This window comes from Typopeltis vanoorti, chromosome 4, assembly GCF_054136105.1.
Source record: "Typopeltis vanoorti isolate ZY-2024b chromosome 4, IOZ_Tvanoo_1.0, whole genome shotgun sequence".
Taxonomy (NCBI): domain Eukaryota; kingdom Metazoa; phylum Arthropoda; class Arachnida; order Uropygi; family Thelyphonidae; genus Typopeltis; species Typopeltis vanoorti.
The window spans coordinates 49705804-49720868 of NC_143552.1; the positions used below are offsets into that span (position 1 = coordinate 49705804).

Here is a 15065-nt window from a genome sequence, read left to right on the forward strand (position 1 = left end):
ATCCTGATATTTGTTGTTCTGCCTGTTTGGCCAAAGTAGGACAATTTGCAGCTGCAAGGGACCTGGTATACATCAGGTAGGTCTAGGGGAAGTGGTTGGTCTTTGGTAGAGCGGATAAGGGATGCCAACTTTTTATATGGTCTGTAACAGGAAGTAAGGTCATATTTTCTGAGGATATTGGTTATTTTCTCAGAGGTGCCCTGGATGTAGGGGATGGTGATAGATTTGGTGTAATCTTTATTGTGGAGGGGGGGGGAGTTGTGGTTTACTGGTTTGAGTATTTTTTGGGGTTATAGCGATTGGCTAAGAAAGTGTTGTGGATGTGGTTTAGTTCAGTAGTTAGGGCCTTGTCTTCTGAGCAGATTAATTTTGCCCTGTTATATAGTGTTTTTATAACCCCATATTATTGTGAGGGGGGGGGGATTGCTGGTGAATATATCTGCCAGTATGGGTGGGTTTTCTGTAAACAGAGAAAACCAAAGATCCATCAAGCTGGCAGGTGATTAAAGTGTCTAGGAAGGGGAGGGTGTTGTTTTCTTCTTTTTCTAAGGTGAACTGGACTCTGGGGTGTTGGTTGTTTAAGTGTGTTAGGAAGGAGTGGAGTGAGTCTGAGCCATGTGGCCAAATAGCGAACACATCATCCACGTAATGAAGCCAAATAGTGGGTTTTTGTGGGGCGGAGTTTAAGGCTTTCTCTTCAAAGGTCTCCATAAAGAAATTGTCCACGGGTGGGGAAAGTGGTGAACCCATGGCTGTCTCCCTCTGTCTGTTTGTAGAACTTTCCTTGCCAAACGAAATAGCCAATGTATAAGCCTTGCTACTAGAAAAATACTGCAAAACTTTGCAGAATGCATTGTGCATCATGCAGAAGGGATATCTGAGGTGAAGAAAAAAAGTAGTTCCAAAATTCGCCACCAGGGAGTGCTTTGTGATGTTCCTAATGTAGATGTAGTAATTTTTCTGTGGGCATAAGGAGGAAAGTGACACAAGCATAAATAACACATTTTTGTTCACTTCCGTTATGCATTTATTGGCTGTGCTATTCAATGTGCTTCCCTTACTGGTATGCCACAAACTGCATCCTTTGCACAGTGTGTGTTCAATGGCAGAATTCAGCTGGTCTGGACTGATGTTGTGCACATGCTGTCTTTCATTGCTGGGAAGTTATCAGGATGATTCCAATAAACCTTGTCTTTGAGAAATTCCCAGAGGCAGAAGTTGCAGGGAGTCAGATCAGGTGAATGAGGAGGCCATGCAGTTGGAAACGCACAGCTGATCACTCTGGCTTGTGTGAAATGTTCTGAAATAACTTCCTGTATGAATTGACTGATGTGTAGAGGTGCCCCATCCTGCATGAAAATGGCTGAATCCATGCACAGGTGCTCCTGTGGCCACAACAAAATTGTTTATCATATTGTGATACCTGTCAGCAGTAACTGAGCAGGTCACAGGAGCAGACTGGTAAATTTCCTCAAAGAAGAAGAATGGTCCAATAATAAATGAAGTTGTAAACCCACACCACAACAGTAACTTTGGATGAATGCAAAGGAATTTGTTGGATTGTATGCAGGTTTTGCTTAGCCCATATCATCCACAGCCATGCAGCATCCAACTCCACTTGAGCAAGGAATGTTAAAGATGTCAGTCAACTTTCAAAGTCCTGCGGGTGCAACTCTTGTGTCAGGGTTATTTTGAATTGGTAGAAATGCAGAATCTCATCTCATCTTCCTTTTACCCTCTTTTACCTTGCAGTGTTGAGGGTTTGTTAATCATCGACCTCAAACTGTTCACAGGATAAGGTGGTCAGCCCTATGCTCTGGTGTATCCTATGTCTTGTAGTGTTGAGTTCTCAAGGCCGGTTTGCCTGCTTTGCAAGATGAAAAACTGCAGGATAAACTGGGGGGGAAAACCCTACTGTCCACTCCCAAGACCGGCTAACTTGGCTATGGCTGAGGAAGATCCTTCAACTCCTCATGTCACCTACAGGAATCAAACCTAGAACACTCCTTCCCCAGGCATATGGTTGCAAAGCATACAGCCACTAGGCTAACTGCATGAACGAAATGTAGAATCTTCCTTATAATTTTCCAGACAGTTGTGTGATGCACATCCATGTGTTTGATACAGCACGTGTACTGTAGGAACCATTGCTGTTATTCATGGCCTCCTCCACAACAGCAGTAGCAACATCATTCACTTGTGCGAACTGATTGGTTGCAACCTCTGCCAGGTCTAACTCCCAATGATCCTGTTTCTTCAGAATGACTAATCATTTGTTGCAGAGCACATGGAGATGGTGGACCTTGTTGACATTTGTTTAACAAGGTCCACCTTCAGGCAACAAAATTCATGGAGTGCAGCAGCAGTAGCATTGCAGTTGTTTAGGTAGTACAGCTGCATGAGCAAAGCACATTTGATTAAAGTTAATACCATCACTGTGGATAGTTTTAACAATCAGAATGAAGGGAAAAATCCTGTGTCCATCTTTTTTAAACCCTGGCACACATGTCAAATTGCATGATATTCAAATTGCATGCATTTTGTGTTTACAATTTGATGAATTTTGGAACTCTTTTCTCAGATATTGATTCTGCATGATGTGCAATGTCTTCCTGCAAAGTTACGCCACATTTGTATCACTGGATGACGCTCCACAAAGCCTTAAAAAGGGGTACTTTAATTTTGATCACCTTGTATACTTAAACATATTGTACCATTGAAACTGGTTGTGAAGAAGTAGAAAAATTTTTTAAGTTGTTAGAGTACATGGAATAAATGGGGAAAAAAAAAACTCTGTGAGGAGAAAAACTGATTTTCTTTCTGGTTTAACACTGCTGTTTTGATTATTGCCACCTGAATAGCATGAAAAATGCCATGTTTAGAGATTCTAGAATAGGGAATATGGTTTCTAGGTAAAATACTTCAAACAAACTTTTTGCTTTGCATGTGTAAGAGTAAAATATAGATGAAAACAGTACAGTTTTGTGAAGTATAATATAACAATTTTTGCTGAGCGATACATTCCATTCCTCATCATTGTAGTTCTCAAATGATGAATTTAAGATCTTCCATAGCCAGTATGGTAAACACTGACCACTTTGCCATTCTTCAGTATAGTGAGGGAATACTTAGTAAACTTCACATACCATCAAAACACAGTGTTGTCTTAAATCTCAGTTCATTTCTGTTATCTTTTGATAATGCTAGTCTCCATTAACAGCAAATTACTACTGACAGAATTTCATCTCTCCTTTCCTGGCACAAATACATCACACTCAACTTTGCATCCTCTTCTTTTCAAAATGTTACTTCTAGCATGTCCAACCTTAGACATTTGGGATGTTATACCTCTCTAAGAATGACTGATGCTATCCAGAAGCTGGAAAATCCATTTAATAGATGCCACCTTTCATAAATTCATTCCAATTACTTTCTCACAGATGGTTTTATTATGTATTTCTGATTAACACATCTATAGAAATATAGAATTTATAAAAAAAATCTAATATATTCCATCTGATGCTATATGGGCATCATCAGGGATAGAAAAGATCAGTTAACTACATTCAGATCATGAATTGAAAAATGCAGTGCACTGTTAGTTCAATGTAGCAAAATAGATAGCTTCTTAATAAAATTAAATAGCATATTCAATATTAAAAAATTTAGCTGATTATTTTATAGAGCATCTAGAAAACTGATTCTTTAGTACCAATTCCCCACAGCCTACTCAGACATAATTACTACAATTTCTGGATAAAATAAACACCCCACCTTTTACTCCTTATCAAATTCACTATTGAACATGAATCCAATAACAATTGGTTGGGTTCATTAGTTAGATACTTTAATGATCCATACTTATACAAACAATATTGAATTTTTTGTTTATAGAAACCCTTCCTTTGTGCAGATACATCCATCCATCTTCACCCATTTCAGAAGAAAAGTATGCACAAAACAGGTATTGTCACCAGTTTTGTACATACAGCTCACACAATCTGTTTTAATTCCCTTCAGTTGGAAGAATTACATAAAAATAAAAATCACCTGGACAACTAACAATCATAATGAAACTACCATCCAGAAAATTATCAACAGTTATCATCTCTCAACCAGACTACAATCTGATGAGAAAAGAATTTCCATGTCACCTTAAATAAATACTGAAACAAATAGCATGGATTCTTTACAAGTAGATTCTATACAGCAGCCTCTCTCAAACTAGCTCAGAAGTTGTCTTCTTTTTTTTCTTTCTGCTACCTGCCACAGACAAGTTACCACATGTTGGCTTTATTATTTTGTACCAATTCACCATTTTGCTAAGATTAGAATCTAGAAATACTAAATTTTTAGATCGAGAGAAGTCTGACCTTGGTCGCCATACCATTGACACTATTCAGAGTTCTAAAGAACTGAACCACGATCCTTCATCTCAGCAGATTTAATTTGATCACTCTGAGTGCATGCCATTCTTGAAGTTTTGGGAAGTGATTGTCATTAACTGTTCTTTTTTTTTTTTTTTTTAATATTGAATGTGTTATTTCATTTTGAATTTCAGAAGCAATCCATATCTTCTCTTCTATCCCTGACATTGCCCATAACATTGGACAATATATATATATATATGATTTTTAATGAATTCTAGTGCACATGTTCCTATAAAGCACATCAAATCATAAATAGTCTGTTGAAATTTTTTTAGCTTGGTTATAAATTAAATTAAAGTTGCAAAATAATTCTTGTTTAATCTTTTATCTAAGTATAAGCAGTGTTTGCATGTGAAGTAAACAAGTATTTATTCAGCCTGAGGGGCTGGTTTGCATCCATGTTACACTTTAATGGTAAGTAAAGTCCTGTGAGGGTTACCCTCTATGGGTGCTGTTGGCTAGTCTTAGATGATGGATGGGAGGCTTAAGAATTAGTTTCCCAAATTTTGGGAAGAGTAATACAACCATATTTATTAAGATTAGGCTGGTATTTTAAGTCTGCTACTGATTCTAAAAAGAGTTTCAGGTATGCATTTGCTGTGATGGAGAATGGTGGGTTTTTTTTTTTCCATCTGATTCTCTGTGAGATATTCAAGGCATGGTCTGCTATACCTGACTGACCATAGTTGTGGTGGCAGATGTATTTTTTATGTTCTTCTAGGTGGATATCTCCCCATGTAACCATAACATAAGTTTCAAGAACAGGGAACCTTGCAAACATCTGGAATAGAGAGGGGAAGAAGTGGATCTTTAGGAGAACAGAGAAGGGAAGCCAGCTTCAAATGAGATTAAAAAGCAGTGCAGAGATTATATTCATTTAAAGTTCTGGCTATTTTTTTCTGAAGTGCCCTCAATATAAGGAACAATGATGCCATTGCTATGGTCAGCATGTTGAGAGAAATGAAGGGAGATGGGAGGAACAGTTGATTCGTTGCTCTTTTTGGCATTGTAACCATTGGACAAGAAGGTTTGGTGAATAAAGGCAAGTTCTGCTGTAAGAGAAGCTTGGGTAGAACAGATTTTGGAGACTCTATTGACAAGGGTTTTGATGATGATATTGTTCAGAAAGGGGTAGGTGGGAAAGCTTATGTATGCATCTACCTGTGTGGGTGAGTTTCCTGTAAAGAGTGCCATTGGGTAGACGTGTGATTTGAGTGTCTAAAAAAAAAAAGCTTGTTGTTTATTTTTATTTTTATTTTTTTCAATAGTCAACTGGATTCTGGAGTGTTAACTGTTGAGGTGGAGAAGGAAAAAGTCTAATGTTGCCGAGCCATGTTGCCAAATAGAGAACATAACATCAATATTATTATTATTATTATTATTTGAAACCTCCAGGGAGTCCAAAGACTCATCGAGGGAGGGCACCTGCTCTACAACTCTGTCTCAACCACTCAATCCACCAACTGACCACAACTACACCAGCACCATATATCTTAACCAAATAGAAGTTTTGGATCTGGCAGTATCAGGAGCATGTTTTTTCAAAAAGCTCCATATAGAATGGCCAGAGGATTCAAAAGGGGAGAGCCCATGGAAGTAATCTGTTTATATAAGGTACCCTTCCAAGAGAAGTAACCAGTATGGATAGCAAAATTAGAAAGATCAATAATGTCGTTAGAGAAGGCATTTTTCAGTAAATTTATAGTGTCCGAGGGGGAATATTTGTGAATAAGGAGGCAAATAATCTAATCACACATTTGCCCAGTGGTACCCTTTCTTTTTCAGTTTACAGAAAACCCACCCACCCACACACACACACACACACACACACAGGTAGATATACATAAGCTTTCCCACGATCTCCCTTATGAATGCTATCGGGGTCATCAAAACCCTTGTCAACAGAGCCTCCAACTTCTGTTCCACTCAAACTTTCTTTACAGCAGAACTTGCCTTTATTTGCCAAATCTTCCTGTCCAATAGTTACAATGCCAAAAAAATCTACAAATTATCTGTCCCTTCACCTCCTCACATCCCTCTCAACATGAAGGCTACAGTAATATAGGAATATTATAGTAATGCAATTACTATGATATACCCTGTATCCAGGGTACTTCATTAAAAATAGCCAGAACTTTAAACAAATATGATCTCTGCACAGTTTCAAACCTCATTTGAAGCTGGCTTCCTTTCTCCACTCTCTTAAGGATTCACTTTCTCTCCTATCTATTGCAGGTGTTTACAAGATTCCTTGTTCTTTCATCTTATCATATTATGATCAATCCAGTCTAGCAGACCATGTCTTGGATACTTTGCATTGCACAGAATCAGATAGAAGAGAACCAGTCTAATCTTAATAAATATGGTTATATTAAACATCCCAAAATTTGGGACTTTAATTTTTAAGCCTCCCACCCAACATCTAAGGCTAGCCCATAGAGGGTGATGTTCATAGGACTTTAGTCTTAATTTTTTCTAATCTCATTTCTTCCACTTATCGTTTCTTGTGTGTTTAGTGTTTGTTATTACAATTTTGAAATTATATTCCTGAAGATGTCTGTGACAGAGATGAAATATTGAAACAGTTAAACCCATTGTTTAATTATTTCTCTTTGTGATGTAAATTATTCTGCTAAATTGTTACATGATTTAATGTGAAGTATTTTCATGACTAAGCTGCTTGTATATAGAGGCTAATGACTTCCCATTAATTGCCTTAGTATTCCATAATGCAAAGTACATATCCTTTGTGTGTGTGTGTGTGTGTGTGTGTGTGTGTGTGTGTGTGTGTGTGTGTGTGTGTGTGTGTGTGTGTGTGTGTGTGTGTGTGTGTGTGTGTGTGTGATGTTTTGCATTATGGTAAGGGCCACTACAAAGACCAGTTTTGACTTTTATTAAGGTCTCATCAGTGGGAGCCAGATCCAGAAGTGATACCAAGGGTGAAAGAATGCAGAAGTCTAGCTCCTACTGACATCAGATGCAAATTTTGTTTGCTTATATTTAGGAAAAGTATTAAACAAGAATATAATTTCTTGACATCTTTAATTTAATTTATGACCTAGTTAAAAAATCTTTCAGTCACTAGCTTTAATCCAGAGTATTTTAATAAGGTGTCACACCTTTTCTCTACTTGTATATGGAAAATATATGACTTCTGCATTACTTCAACCTTGGTATCACTTCTGAGTATGACTTCCACTGTTCAGGGTCTGGCTCCCACTGATGACATTTAAGAATGCTCATGTTTGCTTCCTGGGGAGTAGAGAAGCTCTGCTTGGTGGCAGTTTTTTGCCTCTCACTAAATGGAACCACCACCACCATATTTTCCTGGCCTGGAATGATTCAGCTCAGGAGTAAGAATTAGGATCACTCAGTGTGATCATATAGATCAGTTAAAGTTTTTGGAGAGGTATTTCCCACACTTTAAACATATCTTAGTAAATGTCGGAACTCGTCTGGATAGTGACCCTTCCCGTAATGCATAGCATTATACACACCTAAAAGGAGGTGCACATTGCATTATGAGATACAAAAGCAAGTAATGCAAAGTCATTAGCCTATATATATACACACACACACACAGAAGTAGCCTAAGTTATGAAAATACCTCACATGTAAACTTTGTTTGCTTACACTTAGATAAAGGGTTAAACAAGAATATAATTTCTTGGCATCTTTAATTTAACAGATGGCCTGTTTCTGTAATTTCTGTAGATGTTTTCATAGCTGCTGCTCCATTCATCCTCTTTCATTTCCATGTAGATGTATTCTTTGGTATTACGTGATAATTAAATACTTAAGGAATTGACAGCGTACACTAGAAATATAAATTAAATTAACTTTAATATATACTTTCCAATATTTCGGCAACGTGACGTTGCCGAAATATTGGAAAGTATATATTAAAGTTGATTTAATTTATATTTCTAGTGTACGCTGTCAATTCCTTAAGTATTTAATTATCTTTGGTATTACCTTTTCCCATACCATTTTTCCCAAATGACCTCAACTTCCAACTCTTCACAAAACTCATTACAGATTCATTCTTTCTCCCCACTCACTTGCCCACTCATGACACTGTTGTGTTATAGCTTTTGCAACCTTTTGTGCGTGCATGTGTAAGGATATATATATATATACAGGGTGTTCGGGATAAATTTGACATATTTATAATTAATTATATTTTTCCGTAAGTTACATGTATTAACACACACTTCTCTTCATTTAAAAGTTTGGACCCTTCTTCATTCATATACAAGATGTCAGAAAGGATGGATAGCTGGAACCCACCTGAATCATGGAAGAGAATAACTTGTATCATGATGATTCGTGCCCGCCATCAAAATAAGGATATTACGACTGCTGCCCAATGCTCCCTGAATACAGTAAAAACAATCAGGCATGAACTAGAGACTTGCAATGGTGACTACGAGGATGTAGCAAGAAGAAAGATCCCTAGCAGACGATCTGATTGCGTTCGTACAGCAGAATTCCTCGCAAATCTGCAGGAACAGGTGTTGAAGAACCCTGGCATTGGAATTCGGGCTTTGTTCGTGGAGTTGCTAACTGTAGTCAAGCCCTGGATAACAAGGGTAGCCAATGGTAGGCCGTATGTATGGCAGCAGGATTCGGCCCCTTGCCACACCTCTGGGAAAAGTCAAAAATGGTTGTCTGAAAATTTCTACGACTTCACCAGTCCAAATGTTTGGCCTCCAAACTCCCCAGACCTTAACCCCATGGATTATTTTGTATGGGGCGCAGTTGAAAAAGACACCAATCGCACTTCCAGTAATACAAAAGCCCAGTTAATGGATAAAATTAAAACAGTTTTTGCGGCCCTTCCCAGGGAGACTGTAGCATCAGCTTGTTCGAGGTTCCGAAGCAGAATTGAAGCTGTGATCGATGCTAATGGTGGTTATTTTGAGTAAATCTTGTTGATAGTATTGTAATTAACTCTGCCTGTAATGTTTTTTTGTCAATTCATTAAATTTAATAGATACAAAGAAGATTTTCTTTTTCCTTACGACTTTTATCCCGAACACCCTGTATATATATATATATATATATTTGTGGGGGGGGGGATTATAAAACACAAAGGATGATTAAATATGCTGCATGTTTGTTTCTATTTTAAAAGACTTCAACATTTTATCTAAATTTGAATGTTCTAATTGATTTTATATTATTTTAGCTTGACAGTGCAACATCTTTAATCCAGGCTGCAAAGAATTTGATGAATGCTGTTGTATTGACAGTGAAAGCATCTTATGTTGCTTCCACAAAGGTGAGTAAAAAGAGAAAAAAGTGCACCATGTTTTTTTTTTTTTTTTTTTTTTTTTTTTTTTTTTTTTTTTTTTTTTTTTTTGTGGTGTTTACCACAAATTGACCTCAAAGATTGTAGATATTTGTAAATACTTATACATTTTGGTGGAGGGGGTTATCTGGAACAAAATGTTTGTGATGAGAATAGTTTAAGACTTACATACAGTACAGCCCTACCTTATAATGTTTCACTTTACGATGATCTGTTCATATGATGATTTTCAATTATGACCACTGCCAATTTATACAGTGCAGCATTTATTCATATGCAAGTTTTAGGAAGAACACATTGCCATAAATGAAAAGATGCAGTTTTTGTAGACTTAGTTCATTTATGAAATGTTGCATCACTGTCTCTCTCTATTTCAGTATTTAACTGTGGATTATAAACTCCTGTAACTATTATTTTATTTTATTTTGTTTCTTCCTCTTATCTATACTCTTTTCAGCTCAAAACTTTTAAAACCAGCTTCTCATCCTCTTTCATTTCCATGTAGAGAAAAATGTTAATAATTAATATTGTTAATAATGGCAGATAAAAATCAAAGTAAGATTACCGTTACTTCCAGTGAAAAGAAGGAAAACTTATAAACCTATTACATTAGATACTAAGATTAAAATTATTAAATTTGGTGATCTTCAGGATAAATTCACCTTGCTCTACTGTTGTTACATTTGTTAAAAACTAAGATAAAGTTCTTAGTGAAGTGAAAGTGCTATATTCTACACCGGTTGATACTACAGTTATTCATAAATGTAATGATCTTATTCCCAACATGGAAAAATTTTGTTTTGGCAAAAATGTTTCAAACATTATTCTATATTTTTTACTTGAGTAAATTATTTAAATACTTGCTTTATTTATATCAGTTACACACATGCTGTATACAACTACTTAACTGTTATTCAACCATTACATGCATCTACAAGTGAGAGAGAGAAAAAAGCAATGATTCTCAATATGATGAAATTCGCCACAAGATGGTGGTCCAGAACCTAACATATCATATGACCAGGGCATGCCTGTAGTAGTAAACTTAATGGATGCCATCATAATTGTATCACTAAATTATGACATCTGTGTGATTATTTGGAATTTTAGCATTGAAAAAATGAAGAACTGAACCTCAACTATACATCTATAAATGAAAATGTCTGTATTCATGGTGGTAGTTGTTCAAATTATCATACTTTTGAATTTGTGTACTTAAACAGCAAGTATATACCTATGCATAGGGCTATAAATAGATATTTAAATTTTCTCTGCAAACAGCATTGTGTGCCATGTATTAATCAATATCCCATTTGCAAATAGATTCATTAATAAATTGTATTTGAAAAGTCAAAAAGTATAAATTATGCTTTATATTTAGATATTTGTTGTTGCTGTTCATTTGCTAAAGAACTACCCCTCCATATGAAACTCTCAGGCCGAGACAGAATTCTTATCAGTGTCTTTCCAACTAAAGTACATCATCATTAATTACTGAGCTGTAGAGGCCTAATTCCAATTGGCCATATCTTTTCAATGATATCCAAAATTCATGTAAAGTGCTCGGTGGCATTGTTATTTCAATTTCAGTAGGCACTTCACATCCATGTATTTACTAATGTGTAAACACTCATGGATAGAAGGTAATACTTAGTAGTTTTGCACTCTTAAAACTCATGATAAGTACAGTAAACGGGGAAGTTATCTTAAAGGTACTAACTTCAAGTATTAGCATTTTCATATCAATTGATTAAAGAATCCTGTTGGGAACACCTGAAATTTGAAAACAAAGTCCAGACCAAAAAAAGTGGATTTGCTGAACTTTGTGCAATGATTAAATGAAGAAACTTGGGATCTTTGTTGAATAAAGTACTAATTCCCATGCACATAGTGGCATGGATTATTGGAATAAACTGTTCTAAAGCTGTACCCAAAAAAAAAATTTGAAAAAGAAGAATTGCTGAGTCTCTCCATGAGGACTAATGTAACTCTGAAGAAATGAGGAGAGGGAATTTGGTTTGGAAAAAATAGTCAGGCTGAGAAACTGAAAATGGACCATTTAACTTGTGAAACTTACTGATTTGAAAACAGGAATAATAAATACATCAGTTGCTTGCTTCATTTGGCCAAGTGGTTAGTGTAGCCACTCTCCAACCACAACAGACTGTGGGTCCAATTACCACTGCAGCCATGGATGTTTGATTGTCTTTATATGGGAGATGAATTTCGTTGTTCACTGTGAGACCACCACCCTGCTTATTAGAGGCCCGAAATGGCTTGAAAAAGCTCATGTTTGGTGTTAAATTAAGAAAATTCAAAAAGTATATAAAAGTAATAAAAAATAGGAAGGAAAAAAAGTCATTAGGATTTTTTTAAATTAAACGCTGAATTAATTATTTAATGTGAATAGCAAAGAATTTGAATTATTAACTAAAAAATATTAATATTAAAAATATATAGCAAAATCAATTTAAAAAAAAATAGGAAATAAGATAGTAGATAAACTGTAAGATTACTTGATTCATCTTTTTCATGCAAAATGATATTGTGTTGATAGTTTGGATCTTCCACGATGAGTTTTAAGACTCCATGTAGGTGCCCGTGCAATAATATTAAAAATACAGATGACACTCACTCCACCACATGTGGAATCAGCTGAATTTGAAATATGGTTGGTTTGCAACAACTGTATCCTCCAGCCAATAGACATTAAATTATCACTCTGGAAGAGACTATCTAGGAGTGAACTAATCTAGGCAGGGATCAAGGTGTGCTCTACACCTCTCAAAGGGAAAGCTAAGACTGGTGCAAGACACCACTGGGCGGTGAGTTTGATCACCTGGTGCAATACTACCACTTCACTTATTAGAAGCTTGTTGAAGAAGATACTTATTAGAAGCCACCAAAAGCCACATTTGGACTCGAGAGCAAGGAATTCCCCCCCCCCCCCCCATTCCTTCAAACTTGCAAAATGGGCAAGGTTTTCAGTAACATTCAAAATATTCCTCCACTCCTTTGGAATGGGCAAAACCATGTTTCATAATTTGATTTCCCATTCTGATATTTTTTCACATCATTCTGTTTGATACAGCCTTTCATTCAAGAAGATTATCATTATATTTGGCGTTGAATATTATCAATCTCATCTGTTTTTATCTTTGCTGGTTCAGTAACACCTATTATGTTATCTGGCCCATTTCTTTTCAACCTTTTTTTTAAGAGGGATTGCCATATTAAAACATGCAGAATTTTTTTGGTTATATATTTCCCATTTTTTTCCTTAATCTGAAGAATTTTATAAACTGAAAAGTTTTATTTTTTTGTAATGTTACCTGGAAGTCAAATCAGTTAGTGCTGCTTGTCAACCGTAATAAATAAAATCCATGTATATTTTTGAACAAATGAAATATGAAGGTAGACTATGTTGAAATGGGATCCTCCCCCTCTCCCATTTTAGAATGAAATGTGTTGATGTATATATTCAATAATGCCAGTCAACAGCATGGACTGCAATGGTTGAATTTGCATATCAATGTGTTTCATTCAGTATAAGCTGCCCTTTGGTTTGAATAACTTGGATTAGAATCTCATTCAGAATGTGAAGAACCTTTATTTGAGGACTTTTCAACTGAAGATGAGTTAGTTGGGTCTCATGGAGATGACAGAGTGTCCTCTCTGGAAACTCAATTTTTCTTAACACAAGTAGTCAAATTGGCCAGAAAGCACTTTCATCTGTAATTTGTAACAACAACAGACAACACAATTATGATCATTACATGATACTGCCATCGGGGCCGGATTAAGACCCATAGAGGCCCTAAGCACTTAAAAGATTTTGGTGCCCCATATATATGTAATTCAAAATATAAACAATAATAAACCATAAAATAAATTTTTATTTTTCAAAATGAAACAAAACTTATAGTAGTAAGATGGAAAATAATGTTTATTTTTGTATACTTCAACTTTATTTAGATTTGAAAAGTTTTCTCCTACTTTTTTTAATTGCAAGGCCTTTGATCAGATCCTCAAAATTAATCTTACATAACACATCTGCTTCTATACTTAGTAGAGATAAGGCATTCAACCTGCCTTGTTGCATAGTTGTTCTGATGGGATTTTTAATATACTTCAACTGAGAAAATGAACGCTCAGCTGAGCAATTTGTGACCATTAATGTTAAAAATATACAAAAGGCAATGTCTACATTTGGAAAGGCACGCCCAATATTGTCTTCTACTATTATTTTATAAAGTTCAGCATGACTAAATCTTGTTTTTACATTTTTGTTACACTGAACTTATGGCACACATATGAATGAAACTGCTGAAGCTCAGCTGAGAAATTAGTGTTCAAGTCCTCTGGGTAAGCATCAATCAGCTTTAGACAACACTGAGAATACCTTTCAATTTCAGTAGATGATGAAGTCACTGAAGTAGCATTATGTGGCACATCATTAGAAAAGAAAATCTCTATGATATTTCTTTGTATATCTGTCCTCTTCTTCTCATCTCAGTTTCAAGTTTGTCAACAATTGTGTAAAAGGTGGTGATACAAAATTTATCTCTGGCATTCAGATATACTTCTGGAGCATCTCCGCCATTGGGTACGTTCTTTCTGATACGGTTGCGAGTTTGAGCTGCCTTGTAATCAACATCTGGTAGCACTTCCTTTGTAGCTGCTTCATAACTTTCAAATTCATTTTGTGAAGTGCACAATTGGTCAGCTAATGATCCATACAGATATGCACATGTTTTTAAGTTGACATCCTCATTCTGTAGAACTTGGCTTACTCTATGAAAATTTTGCAAAATCTCATCCCAAAAATTCAACATAAAAACGAATTCTAGCTCTTGCATCTTATTTGCAATATTATCTGTTTCTCTTCTAGCGTCTCCCCTTTTGTGACTGGTCTTCGGCTATACAATCTAACGCTTCTAAAATTTGAAGGAAAGATTTCAAAATTGCTGCTGTTGCCATAGCATGTGCCTCCCATCTGGTATCAGAGAGGGATTTTAAGACATTTTCATTTCCAATACAACCTTTAAGAATTATCCACCGGCTGGTTGAGGCTGAAAAAAAGGTATAGAGCAACCACACTGTAGGGAAGAAATTAACCACCTCTTGACAGCAGTCAACAGCACTTCGGCCTACTGAATTTAGTGAATGAGCTGCACAGGGCACACGTATAGCAAACTTGTTTTCTGAAATATTTTGCTGCATCCCCTTATAATTCCCAGGCATGTTAGCAGCATTGTCATAAGACTGACCCCTATATTTTGAAATGTTTAGCTGACAAACTTTGCATAAGTACTGCAACA

The 15065-nt window shown here is 36.0% G+C and overlaps 1 protein-coding gene across 3 annotated transcripts in view; it reads left to right on the plus strand.

The window, feature by feature from the left end:
- Positions 1-15065, plus strand: part of alpha-Cat (catenin alpha) — a 610048-nt gene that overhangs the window by 534423 nt on the left and 60560 nt on the right. For all 3 annotated transcript variants that reach the window (XM_090391790.1, XM_090391792.1, XM_090391791.1), the window contains exon 19: positions 9622-9714. In XM_090391790.1, the coding sequence (XP_090247916.1) occupies positions 9622-9714 (93 nt within the window). The remainder of the gene's footprint in view (positions 1-9621; positions 9715-15065) is intronic.